This window comes from Oreochromis niloticus, linkage group LG6 (genome assembly GCF_001858045.2).
Source record: "Oreochromis niloticus isolate F11D_XX linkage group LG6, O_niloticus_UMD_NMBU, whole genome shotgun sequence".
Classification (NCBI taxonomy): Eukaryota; Metazoa; Chordata; class Actinopteri; order Cichliformes; family Cichlidae; genus Oreochromis; species Oreochromis niloticus.
The window spans coordinates 18,993,140-19,017,710 of NC_031971.2; the positions used below are offsets into that span (position 1 = coordinate 18,993,140).

A 24,571-nucleotide genomic window follows, 5' to 3' on the forward strand; every position below is an offset into this window, starting at 1 on the left:
CAGGACTTCTGCTTGTGCTTGTTTTATTTTTAGTATGTTTTTTGCAATTGCTGTTTGTTCTGGGAAAGATATTGCAGACTGGGTGTTGCAGACTGGGTGCAGTATAATGCATTTCTTGCGTTTCTCATGGGTTCTGATGGGGTCTTTCTTAAAATTACTGGTCCCAGTTACAAAGGCGCTTGTCGACTCAAATGAAATGAAACTCACAACACACCTGGCAGAACATCATGTTATTTAGCTCGTCATATTCCAGCCACATAAATTCTTTTGTCCATGAAACCAAAAAAGCTGAGCTTTCTTTTTGCCTCATAGTCTGATTTGTCATAACTTTTCCGTTTTGTGGTAGGCTTTTATTTGGTTGCCCCTTCTTCACCCTGACCTGTTTTATTTGGCTCAGCAGAACTAAAATACCGGCGTAAATCCTGCTGTTTTTACACACGCACTCATAACGGTCAGCGATTCTCTGCGCAATCAACCTCGCACATGTTTAAACTTGCTGTGGGAGATTTCACTTGTCACGTTTGAATAGTAAGCTAATGAGTGATAAGACGATGTCAGAGGAATTGGTGCGCAATTAATCGTCACTCATCAGTCAGTGCTGCCGCTCTCTACACACCGTTCGCGCGATCGCAAAGTGAACGGATCGCAAAAAACAAGCGCAAATTCAAACGCGATTTCGATATGTCACATATTGACAGTGGCTCATCGATGCCAATAACATAATTACTCAGCTACATTTGCGAAAGAAAATGCAAAAGCATTGACACATATTTTTCCTTCCTATGATAGCCCGACGGGCAGGGCTGAGATAGATTTTGGTAGCCCGACTGGAAAAATCGCTAGCCCCGGGACGTCGGGCTAGCGATTTTGCGAGCCCTGTTTAGTATTTATTTGTACCCCTACAATAAAATAATAACAATACCACTCCTTTTTTTTAATTGCATAGTGAAAAAAATCTACATAAGGACATTTTTGATATAATGCCAGCAGAGATTTTACACCAAATGAACAGCTGCAATCTCTTATACAGTGTTGTATGTGATTTGTCTCACTCTATTTTTTATTTTGATTTTTTTGTTTCTCTTTAGTCTAATCTGGTAGTTCCAGTCTAACAGCTGGTGGCTTTTTTAAAAGGTTCTGTTTTTACGCTCCAGAAAATCAAGCATAGAAACATGGATGGATTTCTGTAAATACATCAGATCAGTAGTAAGTACACTGTGGTAACACTGAGCTGCTCACTATGTCAGTGTCTGTTCACTTGGATGTTTGTTTCTACTCAGCATATTCAATTCCTTGGCCCATTTTTACTTCTCCATCTGAATCAGCGGAACATGCTGCAATGATGCATTTTTTTAAGCTAAAGATGTCTGTTGACCCAAACTAAAAGGCAAACAGGATAAAGGAAAATGCTGAGGGAAGAGGAACACTTCCAGTCTAGCTTTTTGTTTTTGTTTTTTATTCATCTGAAACAACAGAATGGTTTGTGAGTGAAATATTTCTCTTTACATTCCCATTATTCCAACTGCTGTCAGATAATTCATTTCTTTCTTTGTGTCTTTTTTAGCTTTAGAAGTAGAAAAACCAAAACCAAAACAGAACTGGTCATTTATCATAAATTCCTAATTATTTATAAATAAAACATCTACTGAATGGGACCATTTTTAGCATCACTCCTGTATTCTGGAGTATGATTTTGTCACATTTTTACTCCAACTAAACAATCAAAAGGCACTTTTCCATTTATGTTAACCCAGCTTAAAGCTGCTGTACTGATTAAGCAAGATATAGCTTTCAGAGACGGTGTGTGCTTGAATGTGATCACGAAATGGAAAAAAAAAAGATAAAACTTTCCAGGAATTTCCACTTCATTGCACAGTTTGTACTACTCTCTTCACAGGACAGCACAAACTGGCTCGAACCAGAATGGAAAGTAAAGTGGGAGGTGCTGCACAGATCTGAGAACAGAGACAATATGTCAGAGTCTAGCTAGAGAAACAAATGCTCTGGAGCTCCTCAAATATTAGCCTAATAATGGCCATAGCAGCACACCGGTGACAATGTTAGAAATAAAGACGATACTGCTTCTTTGCAGAGCTGTAAAATACTTCTTTACTTCTTTGGTGCATTTGTCTGAAAAGAAGATTTAAGACAAAAGAAAAGAAGCCTCATAGCTGAAGCCAGTTTCCTCCAATAATAAAACAATGACCCAAAACAGACATCTAAACCACGCAAGAACTATTCAGTCACCGAGACTGTCTATGCTGGATTTTATGGGATCCCATGTAGCGGCTTGACAGGATGGGAAGGGTGACCAGTCTCACCTTTAGACAGCAAGGACTCAAATGTCTGCAGCTTACTCAACGTATTGGCAGGTAAAATCCCTCAAGAGTTCCGGTGGTGCAATTGATGAAGTCTGAAGAACAAAATTATTATTTTTGTGCTTCTTACCCTTATAAACACAACTTTCTGTAACTCTTTATCTCTTTGAATCTCTGAAAAAGAAATTCTAGTGCAGAGATGTCAAACTCATTTTACATCGAGGGCCACATTAAACCCCGTCTAAACTTAAGTGGGCCGAGCCAGCGAAACTCCCTTTCTGTGGTGTAAAGATGTTTAATTACACATTCAATTGCACTTAGTCAAAGAAAAACAGGTGCTGTATCTATGAATAAACAAATGTAAAGTTACAGAAAATGTTCTGCAACATTTTTTATTGTAAATTCAGTCTACATAAATTTACAGAAAATTTCATTGTTAGGAGCAGAAATTTCCTTAGACAATATAGTTAAAAGAAAAAAAACATGGCAATTTTTCTGTGTTTTAGGTGTTTATCTGTTACTTAAATCAATTACATTTTATTTATGCCAAATAGGTGCTTTATATTGTCAGGTAATGAACCTTCAAAATTTTACAAAGATACCTCAACAATGAAATGACTTCCTTTGAGAAAGAGCTTTGTCGACCGTGGAAAGGAAAAACTCCCTCTTAACAGGAAGAAGCCTCCAGCAGAACCAGGCTCAGGGCAGGGCAGCCACCTGCAACCAGATGGGGATGATGGGAGCAAAGACAGGGCAAAACACAGATAGTAATAAAAACTACTGATTAAATGAAGACGTTTGTAAGCAGATAGTAAATTTAAAAAAGGTGAACAGGAAACACTCCGTGCATCATGGGAAGCCCCAACAGTTCTTTATTGGAGTTGGCCTTATTATTTAAAACCTTATTATTTAAGACCTTGTATGTGAGGGGAAGGGTGCTAGCATACAGCTGTGATGGCCGAGTGGTTAAGGCGTTGGACTCGAAATCCAGTGGGGTTTCCCTGCGCAGGTTCAAATCCTGCTCACAGCGCAGTTCTTAGCTTGATAGTTGACATATTGCTCTCACAAACCAGTCAGCCTGACCTGGAGGTAGAGGAGGTTATCTACTAATCAGTGAGTAGATCCTGGCTCCAGTATGGATGCCTTGGACAAGATACTGACGCCCATTGAAATATGAACAGGTGTGACTGGTTAGATCAGGGGTCCCCAATCTCAGTCCACGAGGGCCGGTGTCCCTGCAGGTTTTAGATCTCACCCAGGGTCAACACACCTGAATCATATGATTAGTTCATTACCAGGCCTCTGGAGAACTTCAAGACATGTTGAGGAGGTAATTTATCCATTTAAATCAGCTGTGATGGATCAAGGACACATCTAAAACCTGCAGGGACAATCCTCGTGGACTGGGATTGGGGACCCCTGGGTTAGATGAAAGCACTTAAGCATAGAAAACATGTGAATATATATAAGTTGGATAAGATGCTTTGAATCCTCTGGGAGAGTAGAAAAGCGCTATATAATAATTACTCCAAACATTTAAATTAAACAGGGTGCCAATGTAGAGATGCCAAAATGGCTTCTAATATCTTTGGTGTAGTATGAATAACAGGAGAGGTCATTAATAGTAGGAAAAGCTGTAAAATCTATGAAAATACAGTTAAAAGTCAAAAAATCTGTGCCTTCACATTTTCCAAAGACACCCAGAGGGCCAGATTTGACTTTTTGCTGGGCCGATTCCAGCCCCTGGGCTTTATGTTTGACATCCCTGTTGTCAAACATAAAGCAACAGGGCTTGCAGCCTATGCAGTTGGCATGGCTACATTATAGCAAATACAGCAAACTGAAAAAACTAATCATGCTATAAGGCTTGCTTTTTGAGTAACGTTGTACAAATTTATTTGTACTCTTAATATAAAGCAACTGCCACTAGGTAGTTAGCTTAGCCAAGCCAAAACTCAGTCCAAAGATTATTGCTGCATCCTTCTGCTAACAACTCTATAAATTCATTTATTAAAACAATAACTCTTGTTTACTTAATCAGTAGAAAAAACAGCATATGTCAAGGTGAAAAAAGTGTTTCTGCCTTCATGTGGCTGAAAACTTCCCTGATACAATCACTTTCAATGGGTCGCTTCATAAAGATAAAACAAGCACTAAGATGGATGTTGAGTTTCAGGAGGTAGGAAGTAGACAAAGATAGACATGTAGAGGGACGGGAATGATAGCGAATACAATTTCCTGCTTTATCTTTAGCCTGAAGAACAAAAAAATGACGCATGATAATCACATTACCATCCAGGCTCTTTGCAGTGTGTCATCCGGTGCTCCTACAGGGCAGCGGGAAGCAAGCGGTAACCTGCTGACCTGACCTGTACACATGTTGAGGTTATTTTAGAAGTCCAGGAAAAGGATGAGTGACCAACACCCAGATGCAGTGTTTCACTGAAGTGCAGCTGTGAACCCATTTCCAATCATCAGCTAAGAACAGAAGCAACACCTCAGACAAAAGGTTTGGGGCAGCAGTATATTACAAATAAGAAGGATTTAAAATATAATTACTGTATTTTTCCCCTTAAAGCAGTTATTTTTGGCGCTCTGTCATGGAAAAATACAGTGGTAATAAACTATACCTGAACCTACAATGCTCAGTAGTGGGGAAAACTTCCATGTTTAATCTTTTTTGAACAATTCATGCAAGTGAATATCTCTCTCCCTCTCTCTCTCTCTCTCTCTCCATATATATATATACATATATATATATATATATATATATATATATGGCAATAAAATCATATGCATAATTTTTTTTGCCAAATTCTGACTTTAAATTAATTATGTTTGTTATGCTTAAGTGTTTGTATTATTATTAACTTCTTGAGACTATATCCCATTAAAATACAGCATAATTTTCCTGTGATCTGTTTATATTTTACACATTTTGTAATACATTAACAATTTAATTGCTAACTAACTCATTTTTTTGTTTTTGTTTTTGCAGTTCAACTTACAACAATGTCTAGAAAATTAATGACTGGATTTTCCATCCTGCCAGCTTGTCTCTGATTGGAAGCGATTAAATGTAGAGTTTATCAGAAGAAGCAGTGCCCTGCTGCATTTGGAATCCAGTGAAACAGAAAAATTGTTATAAAGCCTAAAAAAGTGGTATGTTCTGCTGCATCTAAAATTATGACACAAATTATGTATGGAACAGTAAACAACCTACTTCCTGATAAAGCCATCCTTTTGTTGTCCAAAAGAGATGGCGGATACAATTTGAGGAGGGAATTAAATTTACCACACTCAAAAGGTTAAATGAAGCTGAGGAACAGGCTCAGTGAGGAAAAACCGATACAGAAATATAGTTCTCGCAAAGTTCAAGGAGGAGGTAGGGCTTTGACTGGGTGTTCTGACATATGTGTGTGTATGGACATGTATGTGTATGTATATGTGTGTGTATACTTACTTGGGATTAAAGCCAAATAAATGTAACAAATTGGAAAGAAGGATTTGTGAATAGGATAGGGCATAAACAAGGAAACAAATGTAATGATTAGTAGTTACTAAATTGTAGAAAGTTGGTGGGATTAAATAAGCATATGTTTCTTCCTACTCCTTTTTGAACTTATTAAATTTATTATTCTAATTATTGTTGTTGTTATTGTATTTCAACATGTTCAAAATGAAGCCACGATGCAAAAAATAGATTACAGACTCTGAATTAGATTTAACTCATAGCTACGGATGATGATGTGCCGGTTAGCATTGTTGCCTCACAGTAAGAAGGTGCTGTGTTTGAATCCATGGCCAGCTGGGGCTTTTCTGTGTGGAGGCTGCATGTTCTCTCCATGCCTGTGTGGGTTCTCTCTGGGCTCTCTGGCTCCCTCCCACAGTCCATGCATGAGTTAACTGGCAATTCTAAATTGGCCGTAGGTGTGAATGATCGCCTGTCTCTATCTGTTAGCCCTGCTACAGGCTGTTCTGTACCCTGTCTTTCGTCCTATGACAGCTGGGATAGTCTTCAGCCCCCCTCGCGAGCCTGAATTGGATAAGCAAGAGAAAATGGACGGATGGATTACAGCTACAGTTGTGCATCGCTGGTACTCGCCCTCCTTCATACTTTGATCCATGTGAGGTCAACAAACACACTGTTGTTTCCATCTGGGCTGTGTTTGCTGTGTTTGTCACTGGATATGCCGCTTCGTTACAAGCCACTCTGCTATGTGTATCCCAGTGGGAGCGCAGGGGGAGTTATTTGACTGTAGGCCTCTCTTGTTACAAAACACGCACTGCAGCTGAACAACCTTGCTGATTCTAAATGTCACAGAAACTGCAGGAGATGCTGACTCTCTCACATGCAGCATGTTCTTCAAGTTTTAATCACAGCTCGCTGGCTTTGTAAACAAAGTCTTGAACATGGGTGATCTGCACAGCAGCACAAACTTTTAATGAAAAGAAGGTGGACTCCTAAGAGGTTAAAGTTGGACAGTAACTTCAACAGCGTTATTAAACAGCCACAACACAATGACGCATTTTAAAACCTCATACAAAATATTATTATGTAGCAGTATCTCAATGCATGTGACCATGTAGACATAGTCAAGGCAACGTGCTGATGTTCAAACTGAGCATCAGAATGAGGAACAAAGGTGATTTAAGTGACTTTGAATGTGGCATGGTGTAAACACACCGTTTCAGAAACTACTGGTCTACTGGGATGTTCCCACACAACCATCTCTATGGTTTACACAGAATAGCCTGGAAAAAAAGAAGTTATTCATTATAAATGCCTCATCGATGCCAGAGGTCAAATGTGAATGGTCAACTGCTTTGAGCTGAGCATGTCCATCCCTTCAGGACCACAGTTTACCCATCTTCTGCTGGCTGTTTCCTGTAGGATAAGTACTCAGATGTCCTCCACTGTCACCAAATCACAGTCCAATAGAGCAGGTTTGGGATGCTGAAAAAGACGCCACAGTTTTCATTCTATCATAGTTTAAGTTCAGTTGCGCTCCAGGCATCCTTTTTTTTTTTATTTCGCTTTTTTAAACACACGTCCTGTCTGGCAGTTGTAGCAAGCAGAAAAATGGTCTAAATGCTTTGCTGTGCCAAACACATTGGTTTTCCCAACAGGAGCACTATACACTCTCCGTGGGCTCCTCTTGTTAATCTTTTCTATTTTATTTATTTACGGCCAGTGGGGAGTGGCAGGGTTGGGAATCCCCCCACCCTAGCTTCAGGCATCCTTAATGACAGCTGGTGAGACTCGATTCATTTGTTTAGTGAGGTAGCTGACACCCCACCAGCTAACATACAGTATGCTATCAATGATGCCAGTGATGGTAAAGCACGACTGACACTGCTGAAAACTCATTAAAAAACTTTAATACAACTACAAATCGTCTATTTTCACTAGATAAATCATTTATGGAAAGCAGATATCACATTTTTACCTTATTTATTTACAACAAAGTACTAGGAATGCAATTTTTTTTGTCAAATTCTGAGTTCAAATTAATTATGTTTGTTATGCTTAAAAAATACCAAAGTATTACTATTAACTTCTTGAGACTATATCCCATTAAAATACAGCAACATTCATTTTCCTGTTGCTACCATAGACAATATGCTACATAAATACAGTTATCTGTTTATATCCTGCACATTTTTTAAACTGCACGTATACATGAACCATGTTATTGCTCCTCTAAGTTTTGCATTTTAATATCTACGCATGTAAACGACAAGACTGTATAGTGCTAACACACCCAAGCGGGCAGGGCAACTGTAATTGCACAAGTACAAGAACAACTTGTCTCTGAAATGTAAACACAGAGTAACAGCAGCACCTTTGAATAAATACATCACACCCACTTTCATCCTCTGAAAGGATACATGCAACAAGTTATAATGTCAGAGGGCAAAGGGCAACAGTATGTAACATGTAACACGTGGCTGTTTTAACTGAAGCATTTTAGGACAGAAAAATGATATTTTTTAGTAATATTTCAGTTTGAGGACAGAAAATATGATCTGTCCTCAAACACAGAAATATAGAAATACTGCATTAATGTTCTCAAAGATATTTTAGATCCAACATAAACTAAATCCTTCAGGTTTCCCATTTTTCGAGTGCAGCACAGCCTAAAAACCACAACTCTGCCCTCTACAGGCAAAGCTCAGCACTGCTGTGAATAAATCCCACTAATAACTTTAACATTCCCTTCATGTTTCCTACTGATGTTTTCTAACCTTCCTTCTGGTATGTTTGAGATGACTTTCTCTGTGTAAAAGTCCCAGCTTCCCTTGTGTTAAGGTGTCACTGGCACTGTCATTGCTGGTAAGATTAAAAGCACAATGAAGTGATATCATACTGAACCTTGGCTTTTTATTAATGTAATCCAGTTAGTTTGACTTTGAATGTCTGTTTTTGGTTTATACAGTAAAGCACTGAAAATCACCACTCGTGCTGATCCGTTATGAAGCATCCAGACTAATGTGGACGGGTCTGCTTACTTTCTCTATGAGTCAAAACTACACATTACGTTTTTAATGCACTGTATCTGGGATACAACTGGGCCTTAAAGCTTCTCTGTTTACTGTTGCTTTTAATCCACTATCAACCAATGCTGCTGTCTTATTTTAAATAATCTTTTTATCATATATCATATATGCTATTTAACCCCTGAAATTTAATTAGCCTGTTTTTTTACATTTTGTCTCGATGCCTTTCTGGTGCAACTCATAAAAAAAGCATTTTTTTAATAGCTTATCATATTTGAAAGGTGGTATTATGTCAAATAATAATTGGTGTTTTCCTGTTTGTATTTTTCTCACGTACAGTGAGTGTGACAGTCTTTCTGTGCAGTGGATGTACAGCGTCTTCACATGTGAAATATTTTGGGTCCTATGTAATTCACTATCATCACCACTGGAGGGAAGCAAATATGAATTAATACGACTCTGCCATGAGGGCCAGTCACAAGTTACACCAAGCAAAGGTATGTTTCTCTGTCCTGGAGTGGACTTGTGCACACATAGGTGGAGAAAGATATTTGTGGGATTGTGGTAGATTCCTGTAACCTCAAGAAATAAAACAGGGTGAAAAGCTTTGAAAAATATTGCCCCGATTGACAATTATGTTGTGTACTATAAAGGCTTCACGTATTGTAATAAATCTCTTTTGTTTTTTGTTGATACTTAACTCTGGTTTTCATTCTTAATTATCCAAAAAGCTGTGGCAATCTGCAAACTCTCCATAATATGTCACAGTTCACGCTGCTACAGTAAGATGTAATAAGAACTACCCTGAACTCAGTCCTGCTTTTGAGATTTGCTATGATTTTCTGCACACCATAGTAGACCTAGGCAAGATACTGAATCCATCGGAGTGTGATTGAGAGTGTGAATGTTAGACAAAGTGCTTAGGCACATATAAAAGTGCTGCATGAAACATGCGTGTGGCTGGGTGAATGACACTTGTAGTAAAAAGTATTTTGAGTGCTCAGTTTGACTAGAAAGGCACTATATAAATGACAGACCATTTACCATTAGTTCCTACTAGTTATGTCCTCTATGCAAGCTTTTATTTTACAAACACTGCCAGGATCACAAGACATAGTAAACCATGGTAAATTTACTTTTTCACAAAAAATATATCAAACTTCAAGCATGTTTTACAAGTCACTAAACATACGTATCAGTTTATGGTGATTTAACAAAGTGATTTTATGGCTAAAAGAAGACTTACAGGAGTGTCACAGTTACTTAAGCCCTTAGTACAGGGTGGATGTATGCAATCGTGTGTGCATGGCTCACATTATGGGCCATTTACCACAATGCTTAACTGTGCTGCAGAAAACACATTAACACAACAGTCTTTTCTATGCTGGTGAAGCACACAAGACAGTAGTGTATATGCAGATCTGGGCATAATGGCCATCGACATACTGGAGGAAGTGTAATATGGTGATAATAAACCTCCTCTCTCCAATTCTTCCGAAATAATCCCCCCATTCAGGCAGTACCAAGCAGCAGCCTCCTCCTGCTGTCCCATGGAAGGGAAGGAGGACCAGTGCCAGACTTGTACCTAGTCTGCAATCCTTCAATGGGCTTTTGTGGATGCTGCCATCCTCCTCCCCCAGCCAACCCCCGGCAGCCCATTCAGGAGTGTCACATGGCACTCCCACTCTGCTCCCATCTCACAATGCGCCCCTGTCATTGGCACCTCATTGACATGCGCTCATGGTGATGTGCATCGGGGAATGGTTGTGCTCTTCCACTAGTTTCAAAGGAAATGAAGTGCCGGGCTGGGTGGCCAAAGTGTGGCTTCCTGGATACGGTGTTCATATTTCTTGGAAGGAAGTGCTGAAATGTGTGTCAGGAGCTGGCAGCGAGTTTCAGCAGAAGTAACATGCCAACCTCCCACAACCTTTAACTCCGTTACTACGGTGAATGAATGGCAAATCGCAATGACGATAACGATAGTCTTGCTAATACCATAAGAGTGTAGAATGAGTTACAGTTAAAGTTTTCAAAGTAACTAATTTTCTTTTGTTGTGTTTAAATCTCATTTTAGTGCCAATGACGGGATTTTGTCACCTGAAGTCACAAAGCAAAGCAAACAAAGCAAATCAATTTGAACAAACAGAACAGAGATATGTAGATAAAACTCATAAACTGACCTCATAAACCAGAGTAAGAGGAACAAGATACAAACTGAACATCTGCAATATGCTAAATACAGACGGAAACACAAACATAGACTAACTGCTAAAAATAATCTTTTAAAAAGTCGTTTTCAAAGATGATCTTATCTGAGGACCTCAGGCTGAACATTGGCTGATAAGGAAGGATGAGACTTGCTATAAAAATAAATGAACAAAGAAAGAAGAGCCCTTGCAACAGGTTTTGCTCGTCAGTGCTTTAGCAGCAAAGGAAATCAAGAGGTTAGTAATCTGATGGAGCATGAATCACCTACCAAAAAGTCTCTAAAGCTCTGTCATGTATTATTATCATTTTAGATTCAATTAAAATAAAACTGATTTCAGAGAAAATCCCCACTGTCCTTTCTGTGCGGTAAAAATTAACCTAAAATTAGGCACTGATTACAAATTAGGTCATTTTAAGCTATTACTGCCAGTTACGGCTCTGCTTCTCTGCCCTTGCTAAAAAAAAGGACAAGAACCACATTTATTTTTAAATCTGAGAAAAACCTGAGCCTGCAGTTCACTACAGTAGACATGAATAAACAATGTTTGCTGCTATTACAACCACCCTTAAAAACAAGGGTTCACTTTAGAACCTGTGCTGGTTCTTTACAGCAAAGAAATTATTCTGTCTTTTTAATTTGCTTCTTAAAATAACGAAACTTATGTAAATGTTTTAGGCTAGCAATGACGAAAAATATTTGGGAATTTTACATTAAATTGAACTACCAACATTTCACCTTCTAATAAAGTATAATGTTGGATGGTTTAATGACTAATAATAGTTGTTTCTTTTAGATATTTAGAGATAGATTTCAAACAATTGTAGGTTTGAATAACATTAAATAATACTCAAGGGTGTCTGATTCTTTAACATGGTAACAGTTGAGTCACTATAGTTAAACATGTTAGTAGCATGTCAATGAATAGATTTTCACCCAGTAACTTTGTATGCTTTTAATGAAATATGTCAAGTATCTACACTATGACTCATACCCTCTTCTTTAGTGATGAGCATTTATTTAGCTCTGACTTTGAGGTACTTAAATACTTCAAAAATCTGTGAGCCAGCTCTGCTCAGTAAATAAAATGCAGGCTAGTAAGCTTCAGTTTCATCCCTATAAGAGTAAAACACTGAAAGAACTAATCGACTTGATTGGATTTTAAAGACTGATCATATGAGGCCATGTGGAACTTTTTACTTTAAATTCTTTTAAGTCTAACACTACCTTGAGGATGTGAGCACAACTTCCACAACCAAATCAAAGTAAAACACACATAATAATACCACCTGCGGGGACTAAAACAGCAAAAGGAAATAAATATGTTGTAGCTAAAAGCAAATGTGCACTATAATACGGTTCATTAGTTATTTAAAATTCAGGCTAACATGTAAAGAGATATATAATTCATGTAAGGTCTTTCCAATGCTTTGTGACCTAGTAAGCTTTGAAAGTAGTTATATGCAGTATATAATGAACTACAATGCATATAATACTCAGTATAAAATACACAAAAGCCAGTGTAAGTTAGTCATGAGCCACATAAAATAATATTTAAAATAAGTGTAGCTTTACTTTTTTGTCATTATGGTTACAGAATGTACAGAAATGGAAATATTATTGCTTGACCGGAGCTAAAACAATTTTGTAATATGTATTTGAAGTTTACTCTACCATTACAAGTTTTTACAAAACTTGTTACAAAAGTTGTTACAAAACTCAAAGTGTTGTTATTACAAGTGAATTTAGTAATTCACCACGAAAACCAAGAGAGAACCAAGAAAAACTGTATTAAATTTTCAAGTAAGTGTTTGCTCTTTGGGAATAGAAATATTTTAAAACGTTAAAACAGAGTTGTTGGAGACGATATTCTGTTTTTACAAGAAAATATTTAGAAAACATAAAACATAGTTAATTCAGAAGATAGGAGGGGGTTTTTTTGTTTTTTTTTACCATGTGAATGTTACACGCTTCCGTATTGAACTTGTGCTGCACAGTAAGGGGCGGTAACAAAACAAATGCTTGAAGTTCAAAGCCTCAAAAAGGTGAGCTCAATATTTATGTCGATAAATCAGGAAATGACTGCGCTGAAAGCCAGCAGCTTCTGTGAAACCTATGAACCTTTAGAGAACTAACATCGGTTCTGACTCCAACCATTATTTGTGAGTGCAGCTTTGCAATCAGCTACGTGACCATCATGTGCAGCATCCCCCCTCCCTCCATCCCTAGCATCACTCCCCTCTTACAGGCTGTCCTCAAAACCTCCAGTGGCGTTGCCCGTCTCGGTCTGTGCACGCTGATCCGACTAGCAGGAGGAGGTGGGATCTAGTTGTGGTAGTGGGCTAACAAACGACTACGTGCGAACCGTGCAGACTGCCAAGCTCGGTTACCACTCCCATAAGCGCTCTTTTTTTTCTGGAAAAAAACTAAGACCGCCCGCTTCTGAGACAGTTATTCGCCACTGTAAGCTGCTGTCTTACTCATCGCTGATTTTGAATCAAATTAATCAAGAATCGTGATAACCACAACAGCCAGCAGTCGTGAACACCGCAGGCCGGGGGGGTTGTGTGATGAGATCGCCCTGCAGCGGGGATTTGGGAACGCACAGATAAGACGGCTTTTTGCTGCCAGGACGAGTGTCGGTTTGGATCGACTTGTCGCCTTTTTTTTAAAGCCTATTAGAAGAAGCACGTTGTAGAAGAGCACGGCTACTACTGGGGCTGCTGGGGGGATCGCTGGTGAGTTGATAGTACTTTCTTTTTATTTTAATTAACCGTTATCTGTAGCTGCTAGCTGCTAGCTCACTGTCAACTGTTAACATCCAATGAGCCCAACTTGGTAAAAAGCACTGATGCTCCCAATTCAAGTTCAAAACCAGCCAAAAATAACAGTATTGCACTAAATTACTCTTCAAGTTATTATAAAGCAACTTAAAAACGTTTAAGGGAAATGACTAAATGTTTATGAATTTGTGTAAATGAACTTAAATGGTTTTTCAGTAGTAAAGGAAAGGGGGTGGAGGGGGGCTGCTCACGTTAAGTAATGCTATGTCATTTGAAGCTAAGGTTAGCCTGACGGCTACTAGCTAGGGAGCCCACGCCCAATTGGTCTCCTGTTATTTAATGAGCAACAACCATATCATGAATGGCTCAGTTTCACCACAGAGATCCCAGCCTCGTGTGGATAACAGTACATAAAACATTAGCTGTCTATCTGAGCTCAACGGCTGACCCAAAGTAAAGTAGCTCAGGGATGCTCTCATATCTCTATGAAAATCCCACTTTGTGCTTATCGCAGTGGTCTCCCTCTCCCCTCATCCACCGCAGGTTAATCGTAAACCCACTTCTTCGCTGTATCGTGGATAGTAATAACCCTCGCGTGGTAGCCAGTGTTTCCGGCAACACTGATAACACTGTGTGGACCTAAAAAAGACACCCGACACGTTAATCAGTGTAAGTGGGTGTAGCTCGTAGTAGTTTATGAGGCTGTTTAGGTGGCGTGTTCATTTAGTTTGCGTATTCATGAATCATCGAGGTGTGATAAAAACTGAGTTAGGTGAGCCAGCCCCCCCAGCCCACCTTTATTGCGACTTCTCATACCAGTACAGTTACTGGGCCTGTATATGGGGAGTGACCAGATGCCCCTCATTAAGTGGGACTGCAAAGCATTTTATCGCCTTGTCACCTTTGTTCCACATACTGAGACAGTGTCCTACATTTTGACTGGCTCTGCAGTACTTGTAGTTTTCTAAAGTCTGGCTTTTAGTGAATGTGAACAAAGCAGGGAAGGCTTTTTACTATTTTTACTATTCCAGTAGAGGTTAGCCTGTCTGATCCTATCTGTGCCCATGAGGGAAAGAATTCACCAGAAATGAATGTAATATAAACTACTTAAAAGAAAATGAAACGACAGTGGGAAATATAGTTTTTCTTCAATTTCACACAGAGGAAAATGTGGCCTGAAGTGACACATAAATAATCCGAATCATCAGATATGGCTTAGAAAAGCATGACGATCGATGGGTGCATCCCCGCTGAACTCCAGTGATGATCAGCAGACAGAAAAACAACTGAAAATACAGACAATGCACATAATATAAAGAGTATGAGACAATAAGAGCAAACTTCAACTCCCCCTTTTAGGCTTATTGTATTTACTCATCAAGAGAGTTGGATAAGTAACTTTCAGATACAATATATTTTGCCTTTAGGTGCATATCTGGCACCCTGCAGAGTTTATGTATTTTTATTTTTAAGTTCAATATGAAAATATCTACCTGGCAGCACTGCCCCACACAAACACATTTTTTTGTATCTGGTCACCCACATATGACTCTGCATTCTGATTATAACTGAGGAAAAATAGTGTGGATTTCTAAGACGTTAAGGCAACGATTTGTTTATATATTTTACTATATATTCCAAAAGGATTAATGAGCAATATATTAAATATTAAACAATATTTTTAGCCTTTCTCTGCTATTACAGTGTGTTTAACATGGGTTATGTGAATAGTTCAACATCTCATAGATGATTGTGGCAAAAAAAAAAAAAGTGTTATGCTGTCTTTGTGCTGAACCGGTTTGTGAATTCTAGATGCAATGTTGTATTATTGCACTGACTCTTGCAAACCTGACTTCCAGCTGTGGTCTCAGCTGTGAAGTAGACAATTCGAGACAATGTAAAGTGTAATCACACATTCAGCGCTGTAATCACCTACTCATTCTAGGAAAAGAAAACATGCAGTCGCAGCATTGAACAGTTTATATTTCAACTGTTCCCTGACTTTCAGGGGTCTAAGAATAGAGTCCTTGTGCACGCTGTATGAACTGTTGCTTTGTGATTTCGGGCTATGAAGTAATAAATGGCTTGTTCCAAAAGTTTGAATTTGTTAAGCCTTTAAACATTATCCACTAGTACTAATGACAGGTTTGTGCATGTGACTGAATGATACATACAAAGCTGAGTAAAAATGGCTTGGTAGTTCCCCCCAAATCTTTCTTTCCTCTACAAGTAAGGCAAGCAAGGGGATTTAATTTGTACAATATAATAAATGGGTTATGTATGTATAATGTCTATATCTAGCGTATTGATAAAGATAGTAGCATTAGCAATCACTCAGTCTTCAAGTGGATTGGTTATACATTAACACTAACCTGCTCATAAATGTGAAGTCCATCTAATAAAGTTTATTTTAACAGCCTTCAAGCATTTGAAGTAGCATGTTTGATTCTGTGCAGTTTCAGGCATCAAAAAGAAAAGAAAACATTGTGACAAAAGTTAACTACCGAAAAATGTAAGTGAAAATTCTGTCAGAGCAGGCAGCGAACAGCGCATGATGGTAATAGCTTGTGAGTCTATAAAAATTGGTGTTAGTTGGAGGAAAAATTGTAGGTTCATGTATGCACACTTACAGTGTGTTCTTTTATCTTTTTTAAAATTTGCACTTTCAAGAAAGCGCCAGGCATCTGTTTTCACAGCTGTTAGTTTGTACTTGACATAACACAACTGTCATGTTCATATCTTTAGGTAGCTAAATGAAGCAATGTGAAGTAAGTCAGCATAAAAAAAAAAGAAAGAAGGAAAGAAGTCATCTACCTATGAGTTGATGGTGCAACCGATTACACTGAAATTTTCCATGAGGGAAGGAGTGAAGTCCATGTCCATTTACTTAGAAATTGGGCTGTTTTCTTTTCCTCAAGGGCACCTGGTGATGCAACACTGGATTTCTGTAACAGTAAGGGGATGGGCTTCCTCTTACTTCACTGTCTGACAGAGCATCAATGATGGCCGTTCTGCTTTTTTAATGACTTCTTTGAAGACTCATTAGATACTCAGAAAAACTAGGCTCAGCTGTGTCACAGATACAAAAACATCCTCCTGTGATCCCTTAATTACGCTGCAATAGGTCTAGGCTGCTGGAAGATTCCCATGATGCCTTGAGTACTTCTTCTTCAGTCACCTTTTTCACCTACTATGTGTCTACACACATCTGCATTTAATTATTTGTTATTATTAATTTCTGCCTTTCTTCCATGTCTCTGTTCTGTCTTCATCCGTTCATCCTCGACCGGTAGCGGCAGATGGCACCCCTTCCTGAGCCTGGTTTTGCTGGAGGTTTCTTCCTGTTAAAGGGGAGTTTTTCCATCCCACTTTCACCAAAGCGCTTGCTTGTAGGGGGTCATATGATTGTTGGGGTTTTCTTTGTATTTTTGTAGAGTCTTTACCTCAAAATACAAAGCACTTTGAAGCAACTGTGGTGATATGGTGCTATACAAATAAAACTGAATTGAATTGATTAAAGCAATTAGTTATACTTCAATTAACTTGATAAAACCTTCCTTACAGTACCTTGCTAATGACAACATGGGGGACTGTAATTTATTACTGCATGTGTGTTAATGCTTCTTGTGTAATTTTCCTGTTTAACAGGAAATGAGCATTATCATATTAAGCTGGGAAGCTCCCCCTCCTACAAGTGCTCTAATCCCTTAAGGGAAAAGGTTAAATGGACAAGTGACATAACAGATTCATGGTGTATCCTTAAAGCCTGTCCAACATGTTCCAAATATTCTCTGGTCTGGAAATACAAGCTTGATGGCTGCAGCGCTTGAGATGTAATTGATCCACAAATCCTTGTGTACGCTCCTGTGCTCACATGTATCTGCATCACAGTAACCCTTCACAAATTATAACCAATTTAATTATTCTTCTCAAGTAAATAAGCCAAAATATAGGGTTTCTGTTAGTGAGTATATGGTGAAGAAAGATACTTATGATCCCCTTTGAAAATCATCTAATGCTTAGATTTCACCCACTGATCATTCACTTGTGGCTCTTGGCCTCAACTCTAAGTACTAAATTCACTTAAGTATGGTCTCACTGATACTAACTATGGGTTCACTGACTAGTTTTACAGCTTGTTTTCTTTACAAAAGTTGCACTTGACATAGGCTGGTTGTTGATTCCCTGTGGGTCAGTAGCAGATAACGCTAAGAATTGATATGACTTCAGCTTGTTTTCATGTTTCTACTTGACTTACTCACCCTCACATGACTACAGGTTATTTATACTAACTGTGACCCTGGACTTTGCAGACCCAAGGGTCGCATTTCCCTAAAGTAGGTAGTTGTGAAAGGACGCTGCTTGCTACAATTTAAACACGAGCTTGTTCAGCAATCCTGCTGCCTGTAAGAAGGCGAATAAATAGTCGAGAAGTTGCAAATAAAATGAAGAGCAGAAAAGAAAGTAAAACTTTGACAGTCAAATGGAAAATGGTTAATGAGGTGACACTGAGTGCTGAAAGGAGGGGGCAAAAAGAAACTGCAGAGAAGCGCAGGGGCAAGAGTGCTGTGAGACAGCTGTGTGTGTCAGTTTTCTCGTATTTGTGTCGTCTTGTGTTACTGTGAAAGTCCACTGAGGAACGATGATGAGCTCATGGAGACGGAGAGAGACAAAAATGGTTAAAAAGGAAGAGAAATCAATCAAATGTTCAAGTATGGCTTGAATATAGCCTCAAAAAACATACTCTAAAAGTTAGCATGAAGTAGGCAGCAGATTTTCTCATTTAGAAGCAACACTATCGAGACTAAACCGAGCGAAAAATAACAACTTATCACCGCATGCAAAACACCATAGGGGAAAAACCATCAAGGTAAACTCTAATGGCAAAAGTAAAGGAGTGAATTACAGCATGGTAGACTAGTGAAAGCGAAAGAACGCTCAAAGAAACTTGTAAACAAGTGAGCCTTTGGGGTTTGAACATTAAGCCAAAGCACAAGTGCCAAAACATGCCAAGCTTCAAATGGCCATTTGTTGCTGGCGCCAAAAGGGAGTCGATCCCTATAGACTATAATCGCCCATGTACAGCCTGGTACACAAGTGGTCTCTGTAGGTTATCTCCCCGCTCATGACAACTCTACTGTGAGCCTTTGTCTCACTTGTGGCTTGAAGTTATAGTTAAATTAGGTTTTCTTGTAACAAATCTTCAAGGCCTTTTACTTTTGCTGGTTATATTTCAGCACTGACAGCCGCTTGGTTCAGTTTAAAATGTGACAAACGATGAGGTGGGAGTGACCACACTGATTCACTGATGCTTTGACCCAGTGTGTCAGGAGCAAAAATTTCCAAGGTCACCTTGTACCTGACTGAGCCACTAGCTTTGACAAATATGCAGTAATTAATGGCGGCGGGATGGGAACAGGCTATACTGATATCATAAAACTCTAATTAGCCTACTGCAAATACAGCCCTTCAGTATACTACACCAGTGGTTCTAAAGCTGTGGCGTGGAGGCAAGGCAGGTAGAGTACAGACAAGCAGGGAAAAAATATGAATATGAAAGTCGAGTGAATACGGTCGATGAAAATAAACAAGAGGTTGTTGATGCTGGAGACTTTTTTCTTTTTGGTTCATGAGGGTTAAAAGTTGTGGTTTGTAAACTTTTTGGCTTTTGAACTGGGGCATGCCAGAAAATCCTTAAAATCCTGTACTACTGCATTCATGTTTCATCCATTATTATTAAGTAATCACACCAGTCCCCAGTGTCTCTTTAATGACTTCCTTTTATAAAACTGTTCCTGGCTTTCTGTCTCTGTTGGAGGGAGATACAATTAATAAAGAGTGATTTATTTTGAGAAGTCTACAAATGATTGGCTACTTATCATAAAAATGCCCTCCTCACAGATTCACCAGTGTTGAGTCGGTAAATATGCACAGGTAGATTAAAAGTAAGGCTAACACTGTATCGAACAGCCAATCAGCAAATGAGGGGTGACGTCTTTGCTAGTGACAAAGGATACTCAACATTTCTGGCACTAGAAAAGAAGCCTTACAGTTAACAGTTTCTAGGGAAACTTAATGATGACGAAGACTGCTTGTTATATGTGTGGATTTCGTGCATGTTTCTGAATATATAAGTGCGCATGTAGTTCTGTTAGGTGTCATCAGCTGCTATGAGCTCGCCTCCGTTGACAACCCTATGTCTCCCACGTCTCCATAACTAGATTTACAGCTACAGTGACCTACTTATTGTAGAACCTGGTCCAACTTTGGAAAAGCAAGCGTTTGTGGGCACTGCTAGCCAAAAGTAAATAGTGAGATGCACAACCATGTCTTTATCTGCTGCATACAAAACATAATCCATCTTTTTCATTGAGTTACTGTTTAAAAATGTGCTTTTTAAAGCTTTCTTCTCTCGCGCTGAGACTTGTATCATACCCTTGTCTTAAGGCATAAGGATCAGCTGTGTTTAGATTCAGTTATCTGAACATTAAACTGCTGAAAATATGATATGTAAGTAAAGTGTCATGTGAGTGCAGACATTTCACTTTTCGCTGCCAGCACATTTTAAAGAGCCCCTTACTCTGCCTGCGAGGCCCTGGTGTTTGTTGCTGCCCTTTGGCATATTAAGTTTCAGATGTGCAAATCTCATGGCCGTCCATGGCTGCTAGTGGAAATTTCCACTTCTCTGCATACAGCATCTTGTGTATTATAATGTTGAGGGCTGATAACAAGAAACTGTACAACACATTTAAAAGTTTAGGTGTTGTTTTAAAAGCAGTTTGGTATTTATTTATATAGTTAACGTTTTTTTCTTTTGTTAAGCTTTTAACTACTTTTTCCTCACTGGAACCCAGTGGCAGTAAAACTCACCAGCTGCTAGACAAAAGAAATTAGAAACATAGAGGGATCATATGGTAGTCGTTCAAAAGGTTCAGCTTCTATTGATCAGAAGTTCAAGGCAGGATTGTGGGTGGTGGAGGCGGGGTGTGTTCTTTATGTTTAAGGTTTACAAACAGTGAGTTATATCATTAATAAGTTACACAATGCTGATCAGGAGGTGTGGTGATGAGCGAATGGAAAGGGAAGGTTCTCTGATCAGAGGTTAAAAATCCTGGGTTGTACATTCAAAACATTAGGTCTGTATCCAAGGGTGAGCCTTTTTAATGTTCTTATAAGGATTTTATTCTGTACTGGCTACATTGTTGTCTGGTTTGTTTTAGTGGGTTTAACGTACGTGTAGATTTTTCTATCAGGCTGACCAATCAGACTCAAGTGGATGTGAATGTTTTACAGTGTGAAACAACTGCATAACATTGTTTTGCTTTCAGTCTGTTGCACAGATAAATCATGAGTCACTGGCTTACTGGAAAAGTTCCTTCATGGGCTGGAGTCAGTTAAAAAAAAAAAAAATCACAAAAAAAGTTATGAAATAGTTTAAAAGTTGAAACTGCCTGCCAGCAGAGATGAAAAAGTGCAGTCTGAGACATTGTCTTTGCTCCTCTCTTAGTTAGGAAGTTGATGTTATCCTCAGGAGAAGCACAGTGTTCCGACAAATGGGAAGCAACAGCTCTCCCATTATTTTTTCCGGCTTGTTTTTGTCTCGAGTCTAAGGAGAGCTGTTGCTTCAAATTAAACTGAGTTGAAATTTTGTGATCAAATCAGAATCAGGCTCAGTTGTAGGTAGGAACAAAACAAACACAGGCTGCGAATGTACACAAATATCTGAAGTTTCATTGATTTTTTTTTTTTGTTCATGCGTGTCCTTAAGATGACTTTCTTTTGTGGAAAATTGATTGCAGACTTCCCAGTAAGTTAGGCCGCACGTGTTTATCTTCATTTTATAAAACTGTGGAAAAAATCTGAGTTTTTCAGTTTTCTCTGGTTAGGGAAATGTTCTGCACGTGCTGGCTGGCTTTATCAGTGCTCGCTTTATAATTTTACTATGTTTGAATAACCAAATATCTTCATAGCTATAAACAAAATGGAAAAAAATAAATGTCGACTCAATTGTAGTTACATTAATTGGGAGGTGCACACCAGGTTACGTAGAAGGTTGCGGCGTAGGGTTAAGTGGGGTTCCGCTTATGGCGTAAGTTACGACGTAGATCTGACGCACAAGTATAATTCGCATGTAATTGCTCCTCTTGTCATGTGTTACATGGTTGTTGTTTTTACAGTCTGCTGCTGACCTTCATGATGTTATGTGCCCTGTGTATTGTGTTTAACTACATCCTGCTGACACAGAAACAACAGAATCTGCAGATACACCCTGATAATGTTGTTGTTTTGTGTTTTTTTTAATCCCATGATACGGCAGGCAAAATACATCCTTTGTTTCCTTTAGTCATTGTGCTGTGGCACTGTACTTTGGGCATTGTGCTGTCAGTTACGCTAAAATAATCTGGTATGTAACCAGTTGACCATAATGATGCATGATTCTGCTGCTTGTGACACACATGACAAGCTTACGTGTGTACTGGACATTCCAGTGTTCAGTTATGAACATTTTACGAGGAACTACTTTGCTCGTCATGCCTCTTCCTGTGTGTATTCATCCCCAAGATGTGACATTAAACTGAAGAATTGTGGTTGGTCGTGAGGATCATGCAACTTGAAAGAATATGCTGTTATCACATATAGGAGCTCAATGTGGAGCAACTTTCTAGTCCCATCGCACATGAATCTGCACAATAAAATATCAGAGGTCAGACAAAAGGTACTCTAGGTGAACATGTTTCATTTTCTGTTTTGCAATGAGATCAACTGAGACTTTGAAGCTTTACAATCCACGAGTCATGTTTTCCTCATTTGTACTTTGCATGTACTCGTTTCTGTTTTACTGTCGATGAAAATAGAATAATTACTTTCGCTTTGTTTTTCTTCAATCATGTCTCACAAAGCCATGCACAAGGAATGGGAAGATTTTCCCACTCATCCTCATTTCCAATGCATCTGCAGTGTGCATAGCCTTGTTGCTGGTTACGTAATAGGGTGAGGCCATGTAAAAATGTCTGAGGGAGACAGGCAGATGGTGAAAGAAAGGGAGGAATGAGGATAGCAGATACATTTAATACAAAAAGAATGATTTATATCACCCAGTTCACACTGGCTCCTTTTGTAATACTCTCCTGTGTTTGACAACGTAATACTCCCCCCACCCCACCCCACACACACACACACACACACACCAAAAAATTGGAGGTATGTAAGTTGTTGACTGCAAAGGGGTTACATTTCAAGATCTTGATGTACCCACGACCCTGTCAGTCAGCGAATCTTGATACTGAAGGGATGCTGCACAGAGTGAAAGACAGCCTCATGGTTTAGGGCAAAAGACTTTTTAAACCTGTCTTTCAGTCTGATCGTATTAGCCGTGACCAGCATACCTACAATGACGCATTCCAGGAACCAGATTCCTGACCTACATGTCTCTCATATAGCAAGCAATAAAAGCATAAAGGCAGAGTCATATCTGTGGTGGATTTCAGAGAAAGTCACATGCTGATTGTCAGTTTATGTGCTTTTGTTTACTTTGTGATATTTAAGAACTGTGGAAAGAATTGTTTTTAGCCTCATTATTGTATTTAAATTGTTCCCCATTGACAAAATGCCACTCTTTATGAATGAAATTTAAAAACTTAATAATAAAAAATAATACTAGAAATATAAAAATATATAATATTTGGGGAAGGACTAAATACTAGTTTTTCAAACTGTAGGGGTTTAGTTTTATTTTCCAATTTTCCAGGATCTGTTTTTCCAGATTGTGCTGAAGACCTCTGTCCTAATTATCTACTATGAAGAACAGATTTGTCAGTGTGTCGCACTCAGATTTCTCCAGAGGTGTTTGCGCAGCATGTTTCTGTGGTTAGATAAGCTCGGGTATGATGCTGCGGCTGTGTCGGTTGGACATTGTTGACCAATATTGGCCTGATATATCAGACAGAAGCTTTTTCTTTTTTCCTCTGAACTTGAATGCAGATAAAGGTAGTTTAGAAACTGTGTCTTACAGTAGTTATAGTAGTGTGTCCACTTTGGCTCCATTGTTTATAAGAGTCTCACAAATAACAGAGCATGTGTCACAATGCGGTGTGGAGTCGAGCCGTGTCTCCAACCTTCCATCTCGACTACAGTTTGTAAGTCGGAATTGGCCTCAAAACTTCAGTTTCGGCTCAGCTCTTGTTAATACAGAGAAGCCAAAAAGAGTCAGAGTGCAGAGAGGGGCTCGAGTTGGCAGGGAGCCTTTATGAACAGGGCGCAGATATGATCCAAACAAGTCAACAGAATGCACTCAGTGAAAAGGCTCTCAAGGACACGGCATGGCACTTTTTAAAGGCCTGTGTTACAGATAGATGCACACTTTTCTGCTCTTCAGCATGAAAGCACCAATAGGGTATGTATATTTGAGTTTCTTTATTCTACATTTAACAAAAATATAAGTGATGCGGGCTGGAGATAATTTCATTAACATGTAGTTGTGTAACTTGGTAGCTTAAACTACTCAAAGAAATGATTCTAACTGTGAACTGACGCAAGATTGCAACAGAGGACTAATCTTGTAAATGAAAGTGTGTGTTTTGTTTTCAAGTTTTGGAGGTGTTCCTCACATTGTGTCAAAGGCACGCAGCACAGAGGCATGTTTGTTATCGGATAACAAGAGCGTGGTTGCCTGGACTGTGTTTGTGAAGAAGACAGTTGAGCTCAGGGTTTGAGTTTGGCACATGTGAGGCTACCAAGCTTCAGTTAGCCGGCAAAATCAGTAA

The 24,571-nt window shown here is 38.9% G+C and overlaps 1 protein-coding gene and 1 non-coding gene across 4 annotated transcripts in view; both read left to right on the forward strand.

Annotated features, from left to right (window-relative positions):
- Positions 1-3,266: 3,266 nt before the first annotated feature.
- trnas-cga (transfer RNA serine (anticodon CGA)) lies at positions 3,267-3,348 on the forward strand. Its single transcript has one exon. It is a non-coding gene; the product is annotated as a tRNA-Ser (tRNA).
- Positions 3,349-9,293: 5,945 nt separating this feature from the next.
- The window catches only part of rnf24 (ring finger protein 24), a 34,019-nt gene continuing 18,741 nt past the window's right edge, over positions 9,294-24,571 (forward strand). Inside the window, exon 1 of one of the 3 annotated variants that reach the window (XM_025907969.1) lies at positions 9,294-9,316. Coding sequence is in view for 1 of the 3 variants with exons in the window: in XM_005457007.4 (XP_005457064.1) it covers positions 24,161-24,201 (41 nt within the window). In the remaining 2 variants the exon portion in view is untranslated. Of the gene's footprint in view, positions 9,317-13,275; positions 13,764-23,917; positions 24,202-24,571 lie in introns of those variants that run through there. The other 2 variants (XM_003452241.5, XM_005457007.4) reach the window with 2 other exon arrangements.